The sequence below is a fragment of the Carassius carassius genome, chromosome 19 (assembly GCF_963082965.1).
Source record: "Carassius carassius chromosome 19, fCarCar2.1, whole genome shotgun sequence".
NCBI lineage: Eukaryota > Metazoa > Chordata > Actinopteri > Cypriniformes > Cyprinidae > Carassius > Carassius carassius.
This window is the reverse complement of record NC_081773.1, coordinates 11,849,513-11,862,641: the sequence shown is the minus strand read 5'-3', so window position 1 is coordinate 11,862,641 and position 13,129 is coordinate 11,849,513. Positions and strand designations below refer to the sequence as shown.

Here is a 13,129-nt window from a genome sequence, read left to right as displayed (position 1 = left end):
GAGTGTCACTACAGACTTAAGATTTGCTACAATAGACAACTTTGGACAAAATTCTGATTTTAACGATTGGTTTGCTTTTATTTTATGAGTATGAATTTGAATAGAATTGGCCACAAAAGACAGGATGCTGAGTTTTCAAATGGAATTACAGAAAGATGGATTTACTGAATTGTATCAAACTAATTCAAGAAAAAAACGCATTTATACAGACTTATTTCTTTACACAAAGTTTAATACGGTCAAAAGATCAAAACAAGTCATCAAAAGTTTTATCTCATAAAATACTGGTAAATGTAGTTTTCATTGTCCAAAAAAGTTAGCTTATTAAATACAGCGAAACATATTTAGGCATAAGCATATTTATTTAATGCAACACTCATGTCTATAGGTGCCATTTCAAACATTGTTTCTTATAACATCTTTACTGTTCTATAATATTTAAAAGGAAAGGGAACAAAATATTATATTTTCAGAGATTATCAAAATAAAAGAAGTTTAATTTCACATTTCAGTTTTACAACTATTTGTATCTATTGTAAATAAGAGAGAAGGAAAACACAAAACACACAAATGATTACCTGCATAATAAGCACCACAATTTAACATATGAAGAACATGAATGTTAAGTACTGTACCAGGTTGCCAACAATGCGAAGCATTGTAAACAAATCTAATTCTAACTGTAACATGCTGTAATATGATTAAATAAAAATTGTGCACAGAAGTATAATGTCTTTGTGAGGTTTAACAACAGCCTTTCATCATGTTTCCCTACGCTGTAGTGCATGTAATCTTGCAGAGCAGTCCCAGCATACAAAAGCATGACAAGATGGTTTCTAAAAGTCTACTTCTGAGCTAAAGACGTGCTTCATTTAGAAGCTGTGGGAGAGGCAGAAATGCTTTATAGCAAGATTGGTTTCTAAGCACAGATTTACAGAGGTTGTTAAATTATGCAAGCCTGCTGAACACAGGCTCGTCTCATCAGCAGAACAGTCTGCCTCAGCGCACATGATGGCTACCATATGGCACCCAGCTCTGGAGGTGGGCAAGAAGAATGTTCTTTACACAGCGAATCTAGCACCGAGCCCTCCACTGCGGGTAAAACAGACTTCAAACTGTGGCGGAGACTGCACCAGCCCTGAGGAGGACTGCATCTGTTGCATCTGATAGAAACATCACTATTTCCCACACTTAGTAATGATGATCCTAAACATTAAAGTAAGAGCCAGAAAATTACATGTCACTTGCAATTCAGAAACATGGACTATTTCACACAAATGAGTAAAAGTCATATTTGCAAGGTTCATACTGCTATGCATGGCACTGTAATGAAGTATAAGGATTTATTTAGAAGTGGAGCAAGGAAATATTAATGTTACAAAAGTGCACTCAAATCTTGTTCAAGCGTCTAAACAAACTGATGAAAATTCTGTTTGAAACCAAAGACAGCTGTCTAGCTGCATAGTCAGCCAATGACTAAACAGAGAGTGTTTGAATACTAAGGCTTCCAAACAGGCTTCCAAAACCACTTCATGTGATAATCTACAATAAATTCAAGAGACAACCAACCAAATATCCACCCATCCATCCATCTAGGAGCTTATGTTCAAAAGTCCATGTACTTTCATTAATTTGAAAAGAGAAGCCTGTACATTCTGCTAAACAACACATTTTGTGTTCCATGAAAAGAACTGGTCTGTCACCATTCGTGAGTGTACCACGATGCATTACATGGTACTCTCGTGAACTAATGTCACATGGACTATTTAAATTTTTTTACTTAATACAGTTCTGGGCCTGGGAACATTTAAGTTGCATTGCTTTCTAAAGAGGGTCAAAAAGTTCTCGGATTTCATCACAAATATCTTAATTAGTGTTTCAAAGATGAATGAAGGTCTTACGGTTTTGGAACGACATGAGGGTGTGTAATTAACAACAACATTTACATTTTTTGGGTGAACTATCCCTTTAACACATGCTGGCATTGTTATAAAACAATAGCTAAACTCATCAGACTCTCGTTTAAGGTGGTTTTTCAGAAGCAGGAGCATGTGGCACAAATGTAGCCAGTTCCTACTCAGTTCAATTTACAGATCAGTAGTAAGACACAGCATAGGGATGACATGCCTTCATGCACAACCCCCTCCTGCTTCCGTCACAGTGGCTGATCATCTGTACAGAATGAGGAGGCGAGTAATCAGTCTCCTCTCTGTCGAGTGACTCACTGTGGGGAATGGTGCAAGAAGAAACATCTGGAGAAGGTTGCGCATCATCCAGTCTCCCATTTGGAGTGGCTGATGGCAGAAAATCACAGGGCAAAGACGGTCAGAATCGTCAGCATTTATCGGGATAATGAGATGGAACACTCTTCGATTGACGTGTGGTAAATTGTAACAGTGCTTAAATAAGTTATCCTTCCAGCAAAGAGAAAGGAAAACTACAGCATTGGGTTCTTGCTAAAAGCTAAGGGCGACAGGAAGAAGGCGCTGCAGCCCTACACCCGTGTTATGTCCTTACAGGGCGAGCATGTTAGACAGCCAATCAATAAATAAGTGGTGGAAAGACAGCTCTGGTCAGCTGTTTACTAGTCCGAAAGGGAGCTGGAACAATCTAGTGATTGTGAAAGGCCTCTCCGAGCCTGTATTACCCGAAAGCCTAAATTATGAATGAATACAGAGCACTGCCCTTCTCTTTAACTCACAGCAGAAAGCTGCACTGGGGAAAGTGAGAATTGCTTGTTAAATGTAGGGGCCAGACAGCCACAGACAGATTATCAAAGACACATAACAAGCCAAAGCTCACAAGGAATGTGGCATGTAAACAAAGTTTCCTTAACTAGTCCTGTTCCAAACATTTTACTTAGAATCCGGCATTAAATCCCACTCAAGAAATGTGATCTGATCTGCAGCAAATCACATGAATTTGATGTGACAATACTGGAATGTCAATTAAAGTGTTGATAATGCACAGCCTGATTTTTTAGGAAAATGTTTGCCAGTCTTGAATTGCACTTTATATGCTTTGATCATGCCGATCCTAACCATAAATTGCACTAATAAGGTTTTCGACTGTTCTTGGACCAGTAGTTTCAACACAAAGACATTCACTCTGCTTTTCTTACTCTCCAGTCCATAGAATAGAAAAATCCCTAGGAAATAGAGAATAAACACATGACACAAAAAAATTATAATAAATGTTAACATTTATAAATTGCGCCATCTTTAATTTCAAGCACAAAATTGTGATTATCACATTTGGAGGTCAAAAGGTTTGTCAGTCAATGTTCCAGACAGTGATTGGATTTAAGGATGTATGACATTTTATCCTTCAAACATTTTTAGTGAAAAAAAAATCTCACTGCTGGAGATAGACAATGGGCTGAACATCTGAAAAGAAAAACTGTATGTATGCAACAGATGTATGCAGCTGTTGAGATGTGCACTTCACTGAGTCTTGTGGATAAATTGTCTAGAAGTCTAGAGAAACACAATTAAAGCTTCCCAGATGTGCATTAAAATGATCACATTAATACTGATTCATTTATAATGATAGTAATAATCTTGTGCACACATAGCATGTGGATGCCACAATTAGTGAAAGGCTAATTTAAACGCAAAATGTCATGTACCACATGGAAAGTGGAAATATCTCTATACCCTCTGTTTCAAAAGGCTCATTTAAAAAAAGTTTCATTTTTGGACAAATTTTCATTTTGATGCATCACTATTCAGATAAATAGCAAATGGAGAGTTGTGCTGTAATACCAAGGTCATGGGTTTGATTTCCAAGGAAGCGTTAACTGATAAAATGTAAGATTGAATGCTGTGTCACTTTGCATAAAAGCTTCTGCCAAATGTATAAAAGCGTAAGGAAAAAAAAACGTAGTCTTCCTATAAACCAATAAATGTGCTCAGATATACCAAGATACCAAACACTGGATTCAGAATTTCGAGATTTCAATATGAACCCCAACATGTCCCATCAGACCCTTCTGAGAACTCCATTAAGTCTTCTGAGTTATAAAAGGGCATCCTCAGAGCGACACAATTTTCATCAGGGTCTCTCTTAAACTCAAACACATTCACACACACAAATCCACTGTGGCTTTGGTGGTGACTTTCCACTATACTTATGAAGAAATCTCAATCTCCACACCTTTGCAGAGTGGGCCGCTTCAAAAACCGCCAGCTGCACAGCCTCTCTGCCAAGACAACAGAGCGGACATTTGCAAAATGTTAACAGTAAGAGTTCATCTCCCCAAAAGACTGGAAAGGGCATTAGCCAAGGCAAACTCTGCCTTTAGTGAAGGGGTATTTTGAGTCCTGTTAAACAGTGGGCCCATAAAAGTTGTTAGTAGGCACTTAACCATCTGTACACACAGCAGCAATAGAATGCATTTGAATATTTTTCACGCACACTGCCTCATCTGCATACTGACCTCTAGAAACCAGTGTGTCCTCTGCAGCCCATTCCAGCACACACAGCACATTTATAATATCATTTCCCTTTAAAGAGAGTCCCATCTGGGAGCAAGCTGTCGCAAATGTACTGTAGATGAATGTACCTTTTTTATGCTATTCTTTCATTTTGTGCAGATACAGTTACATCTAATTCAGACTCAAACAACATCCTTACTCATGCATAAAGCACATCCTTATTGACCAAATAAGCATTTCTATCACCAAGATTGAACAATATGTGAGGCATATGTGTACTTTAGTGAGATAAGGACTGGCAGTGTTGCACATGCTCAAGCAACAGCGTTTAACACTTGTACAAACTGTCCTAACTAGCTGACAGTGAAAAGAGGAGAGGAGAGGTCACAAAAAGACAGTCTGCGCTAATGGGCATGATTTTCTGCAAGGAGCACAAATCTACAGCAATCAGGAAGAGTATTTACATGGACACTTGTTAGCACCTTTGTGCTGTCTCACTCTCAGAAACAAAACTATTTAACGGATGAGGAGATTGTGTTTGTTCATATTTTAGCTTCGAGGCTGTAGTACGTTCAGTAAACTGCAGTTAATGAAGAGGCATGCATTAACCGGTGAAATGGTAATGAGTTGAATGTTAACCGTGCTGAAAATGCCAAATGTATCTCTAGGCGGCTTAAATATATTCCGTTGGGGATATTTCAGGCATTCAATAAAAACGGATGTGTTAAAGGCCCTAAATGAAACCGTTTACATGAGCGATTATCTGAATCATGATGCCTGCGATCATAGACCCTAATGATTCTCATTACTCGCTTCTCACTGATGATCCACCATATGGCAGTGAAAGCCCACAGAGATACTATTTCCCTATTGGGACCGCACATCTCACCTGATTCTTCAGGTCTAGTTTGGGGCATGGCCGCCCGCCGTTGAACGGCTTCTCCCGTAGCCATTTGGACCTGACTTTTAGCCCGCTGCCACAGGAGGCGCTGCAGGCTGACCACGCTGACCAGTCGCTCAGCTTGCAGTCCAGAGGGCAGGGCATGTGGCAGACCTCTTCCACCAGACCTGCGAAAGAGCATGTCGAGCAATCAGAGAAGTCTAGCCCCTGCCATTCAACATCACGCTAACAACGTTAGTGGAAACACCTGGTGCCGACGCTGAGACCTCCGTCTAATTTACACTGACAGTTCAGGGCACCCCACAGATTCCTATTTGACTAATGACTGCTTGCCTTCCCAGTGGAGGAAAAATTACTTGGCTCTTTACTGACAGAGAAAGATAAGAAAAATTGATGGAAATTAGTAGACGAACCTGATTCACTGCAGAGGTCTGGGCTAACCAGGTGGCCTTCGTGGTCCAGACAGGCCACGGCACGATAACGTAATCCGTGACCGCAGTCACGCACCTGTTGCCGACCCCTCCATCCCTGGAGGGATCCTTGCACCGGGGTCTCCAATAGGATACAAGAGGACCAGTTACCATATGGCTGAGAAACAAACTCCTCACACGGACAGGGCTCGGACTCCACAAGAGGGTACAAGTCTTCGCGCTGACAGCATTCTTGTTTCCGGCTCCGACCTGAAACGGATGGAGAGCCAGAAAGAAAGATGGAAATAGAGAGGGGAAGCAATAAATAACAGAGACTAGTCATCTGAATTTTAGGTGCCATTTGGATGAAACATTCAGACAGCACTCATGTGTGTAATATACTTAGATCTGTCTTTGAAAATTATTAAAAAATTAATGATGTTTGGATAACTGGACCATTATTCATACTGCTGTCAACTGTTTACTGCTAAGTGCCACTGCCAACATCCCCAGGGAACGATTAGAGAACTATTCTGAGTAGACTGAAATGAAAACGCTTAGTGACGATAGCAGGAGTCACAGAATAACTTCCAAGCAAACATGCCGATGTTTCAGCACTTTATATGATGGAGCAGACATGTCCAATCCTGCAGAGTTCAGCTCCAACTTTAATTAAACTAATCAAGGTCTTAAGGGTTACTAGAAATGTCCAGTATTGGAGCTAGGACGCTACAACGTTGGGGGATTATTGGTATGTATTTTGTCCTCAATGATATCTGATTAGAGTTCAAATTGTGCTAGGACTTTTGGAGGGACCAAACCTGCTCAACATTAAAGCTAATTAAAGCTTCAAGATCAGTATACTGTACTTACTACATGATGTTACCATGTGTTGTACTGTAAAACAGAAATGGGGTCTGATTTTGATTCCCAGAGAATGCACAAAATGATAAAAATGACCAATTTCAATGTACTGCAAGTTGCTTTGGATAGATGCTTATATTAAATGCTTAAATATTAATTTTATACAACTATTTTAAAAGGTTTTTTGACCCACTAAATTAAAATATTGCCATCAATTAGTAATTTACATTTATGCATTTAGCAGACACTTTTATCCAAAACCAATTTTGGTAAAACAACAACAACAACAACAATAATAATCGGAATATATAACGCCAGGTTCATTAGACAAACAGATTAGGAAGAAATCTAGAATTACTCACCCTAATGTCTTTCCACCTCCACAATAATTTGGTTAATCTTTAAAACACAATGGTATTTTTAATTAAACCAGAGATCCTGTCCCTCCATTGAAAGTCCATTCACCAAAAACTGACACATCAAATTTTCAATTTCGATGTTTCACATATAACCACTAATCAAGGCACTTCCATAAAGCTAATCAAATATGTTTAAACAGAAGCTGAAGCTTAATTTAATGCATGACGCGCAAGAACAAACTTCACTGGTTCTTGCTGAAGCTCAAACGTCCTTGCCTGACACTTTCAAAGGAGGGACAGAAATCTCTCAGGTTTCATTATAAACGAAGATGAAAGAAAGTCTCATGGGTTTGGAACAACACGAGGGCAAGTAAATGATGACAGAATTTTAATTTTTAGATGAACAAATAACCCCTTTACTTTTATAGGGTTTTATAATAAGTGGTAAACGTACCCGCTTGTATGTTATAAATGTTTAGCACAAAGGTGGTCCTGAGAACTGAACCAACCAGACGCTTCTTCCTTTCTCTCTACCACATTCTTTATTTTTAAATATACAAACACAGACCCGCAGCACTCTCATGGTCAGTGGAGCATATACATCTAATTTATCTAATGAGGAGAGAAATAAATAGATTTCACATCATAAAGGCTTCTGTTTAAGAGGCTATTAGTTCCTATTTGCACACTTCACTTCCTGGAACATTTCAAATTAGTCATGTCCATTAGACAAGATGAATGCTATTAGGTTATATAAATAAATGGATCTGTTCATTAGATTTACTGTCACTAACACTACAGACCAGCGTTCAAAAGGGTCCTCAAACCTGTCAAGCATAATTCCATCAGCCTGTCAAACCTGTGGGTTTATTACTGGACAATTAAGCATGGTCAAGTTGAAGAGCTAAATGAAATATGATGCTTTGATGTATTGGATTCAGAAGCTTTTTGCGTTTTGTTGTTTGACTGAAGTATGCTGTTGGCTTGCATCAATAAGATTGATGTGGTTTTGCTGACAGTTAAAGCTTTTCAAATAATGCTGATGAAAGATCATCATCATAAAGCATGGTGCAATACTCAGTGGATTCAGTGAATCTCTGGTCGAGTCAAAAGCTAAATTAGACTGTCTCAGAGAATATGCGATTACACAGCTTTGTGTTTCAAATTAGCTGCACAGAGGGTCAACCAAGAAAACCAGGAGTACTTGTTGCTAGGATTTATGTGCATGGGTTTAGAGTGTATGCAAAATTGATTTATTTTTCATACTGTATATCTAAGGATACGCATTCAAGTATTTTTAAATTTGCAACAGTTTAAGTTTAATAGATAGTTACAGGATAAGTTTTCCACCAAATGTGTACTGCTAATATGATGTTATATGTAAATTAACAATGTCTACTCTTTCTCCATGATACCTGCACTCAGATATCAATGTTTATTTGTCAGCAAAAGTTTGCCGGATGATGCAAAATGTGTCATTTTGCATCATCTGGCAGACTCTTGACAGCTCCAGGTCTTTTCTTAAAAGTACAGATCGAGCTTCTGGATTTTTGTATTCCCACCCATAGACAGTTGGATCCAAAATTTGTGTTTACATTTTTTTTTTGCAAAGTCCTTTTCTCTGTTTTCCTACACAGCACTGATTTTTTTTTTACTAATATTTCTACAGCATAGATAGCAAAGTTCGCCATTAGTGAATTCCCTCTTAATTCCTGCCATAATTTCATTTTAGACACACTATTACCAATGAAAACAGTTTAAAATGAAGCCAAAATAGAATTGGTGACTGCAATAGTGGACAGCAACAAAGTAGTTTTACATTTAATACTTAAGTACTTTTACTGAAGTAATATTTTATTTTTGTATCTGCACTTTTATTCGAGTACTTGATACTATATGTATACTTCATCCACCACTGGTTGAGTTTCTCCAAGCAACACAAAAAAGAGCTGAACCCAAATAAATCTGAATAGAATAATCCTGTTTATTAAATAACTGGTTGAATGGATAATTCAGCAACTCACATGCAGTCACTTGTTTTTTTTCTGAATGAATCATACGGTTTAAACAAATCTGTTGAGTGAATGATTCTTTGACTTCCTAATAAACATTCTAACTTTTAGTACTATCCATCTATCAGGAGGAGGCCTCTATATCCAGTGCACAGAGAGAGTGTGAGATGGACACAGAAACAGAGGTAGAGGCAAAGAGAAACTCACACTCTCACTGATGTCCAGAGTTTTCTGAGAAGTGTTTGCCAGCCTCCATCTGTTTTTGGTGTACAGAGGCGGTCAGTGATAGAAAACAGCTCTAACAGTGTGAAATCTCTGTCAGTACATTGCAGCCTCACTGACAATCTGTTCTCTGCTTTCACTGCATGTGTTAGAGTATGTGCATATGTATATAAACACACACACACACAAACACACACACACAGTCACACACACACACACACACACACACACACACACACACGTCAATAGTGATTATTCATTATTTATGACACCTCCAGAAACTAACACCTGCTGGATATTGTGCATTCAATTAAGCAAGAAGCACAATCTTTTTTTTTTTATGCTCTTGAATTTCTAGGTTGAAATCTGACATTTTAGCATGTGATCGCCTTTGATGTGGGATTTCCTAAAAGTATGAAGAAAGGCTTTGAAAGTTTATCTGACACAGTGAATACGTCACATTGTGAGAGGTGCAGGATCTTAATGAGAGCCAATCAGGAGTTTTATGCGAACAAACTAATTAAAGAAGAAAGCATTGCAGTAATTTTCCAACAGACAGCTCCAAATCTGCCTGTAGAGCAGTTCACAGCAGGTCTCTGATCTCTGATGATAGACAGGACTGTCAAAATAAGTTGGGTAGGTGCAGTAACACTAAAGGAAAGAAGAGGAGGATAGTTAATCAAATAATTAATGTCAATTCTCCTCAGTGGTACTGACTGGGGTGCTGAACTCAAAGTTCACTTTAAATGACGTCCTTTTCCAAGACCTTTTTCCTAGCTTTAGCTGATTATGCTTAGCTAAGGAATATACTAAAGCTGACTTGTCTGTCAGCTTACTCCCTTTGTTAAAATGATATTCCTCAAGTGATACTACAATTGTCTCGAGAATCCATTGTATTTCTTGGCACTAGCTCTCAGAGGATTTTACAAATACGCCACTAATTTGTACCCGACCTTGTCAGGATATAAACAAGCTTATCGACTTGCCACGGTATAAGGATTTAGCTCATTCACTGTCGCAGTATTTGTCTTGTTGTGTGACTTTTCCATTATAAACACTAAACAAACATCCTGCTGACTGTAAGAAATGAATATAATTAACCTTGCTCTTATATTTCTTGAGGAAAATGACAACTACTTGATAAAACATGCCAGAGAACATCAAAACATATAAACAATACTGTACCTACAGTATATGATCATTTAAAGTACTTTTACCCTTATTTCTATATTTGTATATTTATGAAAAAATAAACAGAATCAAATCATTAGCATTGTAAAATCCAGTTTACATAACGTGTTGTTCAAACTTTTTTTTTTAATTTTTTTTTTTTTTTTACACAGAATCAGATGTATTAATATACAAATATAATCTAGTATTTTCCAGTGAGACAAACTCATTGATATTATAAATTTATAGTTTTACTCCTTAATCATGTATTATTTTATTTCTTTATCTACATTATTCCACATTAATATGTATATACACTTTTACCTTTTTTTATTTATACAAACACACATTTCTACATTTAAAAAAATATAAATTAAATAAATTTGTAATTAAAAAGAGGAAATAAATATGTAATAAATAAATTAATTCATAAACAGTAAAGTATAAATATGGCATAGGTGTAATTAGAAAATGTCTCAGTAAAATATGCAATGTATTTCTTTCTATCTACAATTTTTGACTTGTTTGTTTGTTTTAAAAAGATTTCATGTTCATTTATTTCTCCATAATATTATAAGAGAGTTATACCAATATATTGATATATATGCATTTTGAAAAGTTTACATTTACTGTACTTAGAATATATCCAAATGTATTTATATGAATATGAAAATTATTCTCACCAAAACGGATAATTTCAAGCAAAATAAACCACAAAAGAAAACTAGTTCTAGTCTTGTTAAAGCGAATGTTACAGTCTCTTGGATTTACCAGGAGTTACACATCTTACTTAAGAATATAATAGTTAATGCACAAACCCTTTGTTCACCAGTCTTATAGCCTTTTCCCATTAGTGTAATTATCATATAAGCTGTGGAGCGGTCATAATATAGGTTACATATTCACAACTTTGTGAATCACCATTTTAGTTCTCTTACGAGAGCTCTCTCGTACTGCGTCTTAGCTAAGACGCTACGGGAAAAGTCTCTTTTCACGAAATACTGAAGCAAAATATTATCCTTAATTTTGTATTTTTGTAAAGCGCATTTGCAGCAGTACACAGCCATAGGCGAGACGGCTCTTTCGCTCATTGGCCTGTTCTGCGGCAACTGCACAGCCTATCGAGCGCAGGCTTCGCGCCCTTCTTTCCACTTCCCGCCGAAACGGGTGTGGCCCAACCTATAAAAGGAGCTCGAAAAGGCTGACTCACCTGATTTTTCATCTCTTCAGCGAAGCTCACGCATCGCTGGATCACGAGGAAGCAAGCGCCGTCTGGAAGAGCATATCAGCAGGACGAGCCATCCTGAAGCCGCTGGCATCGCCGCCTTCCACTGCCGTTCCTGCTGCGCTATCCGGCGCCCATATCCTTTACATCCTTATTCTGTTATATCCTGTGTGTGTGTTCGCCCTGCGACGCACATTCACAAAAGAGCTGCGTCTTTTTAAAGATGCCCTCGTGCGGCTCGTGCAGAGCCCCGCTCAGCGAAGGAGATCGTCACGTCATCTGCGTCTCCTGTCTGGGTGAGGACCATGCAGCGCTCGCACTCGCTGATGGCGGATGCCCTCATTGCGAGTTAATGCCTATGGTGACTCGCCTGGCATCCTTCTCGAAGCCTGCATCATCCGCTGCGCCGTAAGAAGCGCCGCTCGCAGCGCCTACCAGAACCGCCTCCAGCTCGGCCGAGCTCGCCGGTTCCCTCCGCTTCGCCGGCCTCCCCTGCATCGCTTCCCGATGCTCAGCGTCCACTGCTTGCCGACGCGTCATCTGAGGAAGTGGATCTCAGGCCCGAGTCGGAGGAAGAAGACACGTGCTCTCTGCTTGCTTCGGGCAGTGAGGGTTGGGCGAGCTCCGTGGATCTCGCGCCCGCTGCTCAGAGGCCCAGCAGACGGGGGGATATCGATAAGGAGCTGATGCGTGTACTCTCGCTGGCCGCGGCGAGCCTCGGCCTCGAGTGGTCTGCACCAGCGCCCCCTTCACGTTCCCGGCTGGATGGAAGCTATCTTCCGGATGAGCGCTCTTCCTCAAGCTCAAAGCACGCCCCTTTTCTTCCTGAGCTTCACGAAGAAGTGGCGAAAGCTTGGGACGCTCCATTCTCGGCGAGAATCCGCTCATCTGTTTCACCAGCATTCTCCACACTGGACGGTGCTAAGAACAGAGGCTACCTGTCACTTCCGCCGGTGGAACAGGCTATAGCAGCGCACCTTTGCCCGCCCTCTGCTGGACGGCGGACTAAGGCGGCGTTGCCATCCAAAGCCTGCCGCATGACGTCATCGCTGCTCGCACGGATATTCTCTGCTGCTGGGCAGGCTGCGTCTGCGTTACACACCATGGCTACGCTACAGATTTTCCAGGGCGATCTTCTCCACAAGTGGATGAGATGGGACCTGAAGCGATCTGTCTCGCGGATCTGAGGAGTGCTTAGGATCTCTCCCTCCGCGCTACTAGTCCGCTGCACAGGCCATGGGACGGGTTATGGCTTCCGCTACGGTGGCTGAGAGGCATTTGTGGCTGACGCTTTCTGACATCAAGGAGTCTGAGCGCGCTGCGTTCCTTGACGCGCCGCTAACTCCTGCCGGCCTCTTCGGATCTTCCGTCAACGAGTTTGTGGAGAGATTCGCCGAGGACCAGAAAGCTTCGCAGGCGTTCAAGCACTTCTTGCCGAAGCGCTCCAGTTCTGCAGCTAGCCGCTCTAGACCGGCCCCACAGAGCCCCCAGTCACGCCCACCGCCTCCTGCTGCGTCATCGCGACAGCGT

At 40.1% G+C, this 13,129-nt stretch overlaps 1 protein-coding gene across 2 annotated transcripts in view; it reads right to left on the bottom strand.

Annotated features, from left to right (window-relative positions):
- Window positions 1-13,129, bottom strand: part of thsd7ba (thrombospondin, type I, domain containing 7Ba) — a 274,856-nt gene that overhangs the window by 35,580 nt on the left and 226,147 nt on the right. For both annotated transcript variants that reach the window (XM_059499834.1, XM_059499833.1), the window contains exons 15-16: window positions 5,751-6,017; window positions 5,326-5,504 (exon numbers count right to left, since the gene is read on the bottom strand). In XM_059499834.1, coding sequence (XP_059355817.1) covers window positions 5,326-5,504; window positions 5,751-6,017 — 446 coding nt within the window. The remainder of the gene's footprint in view (window positions 1-5,325; window positions 5,505-5,750; window positions 6,018-13,129) is intronic.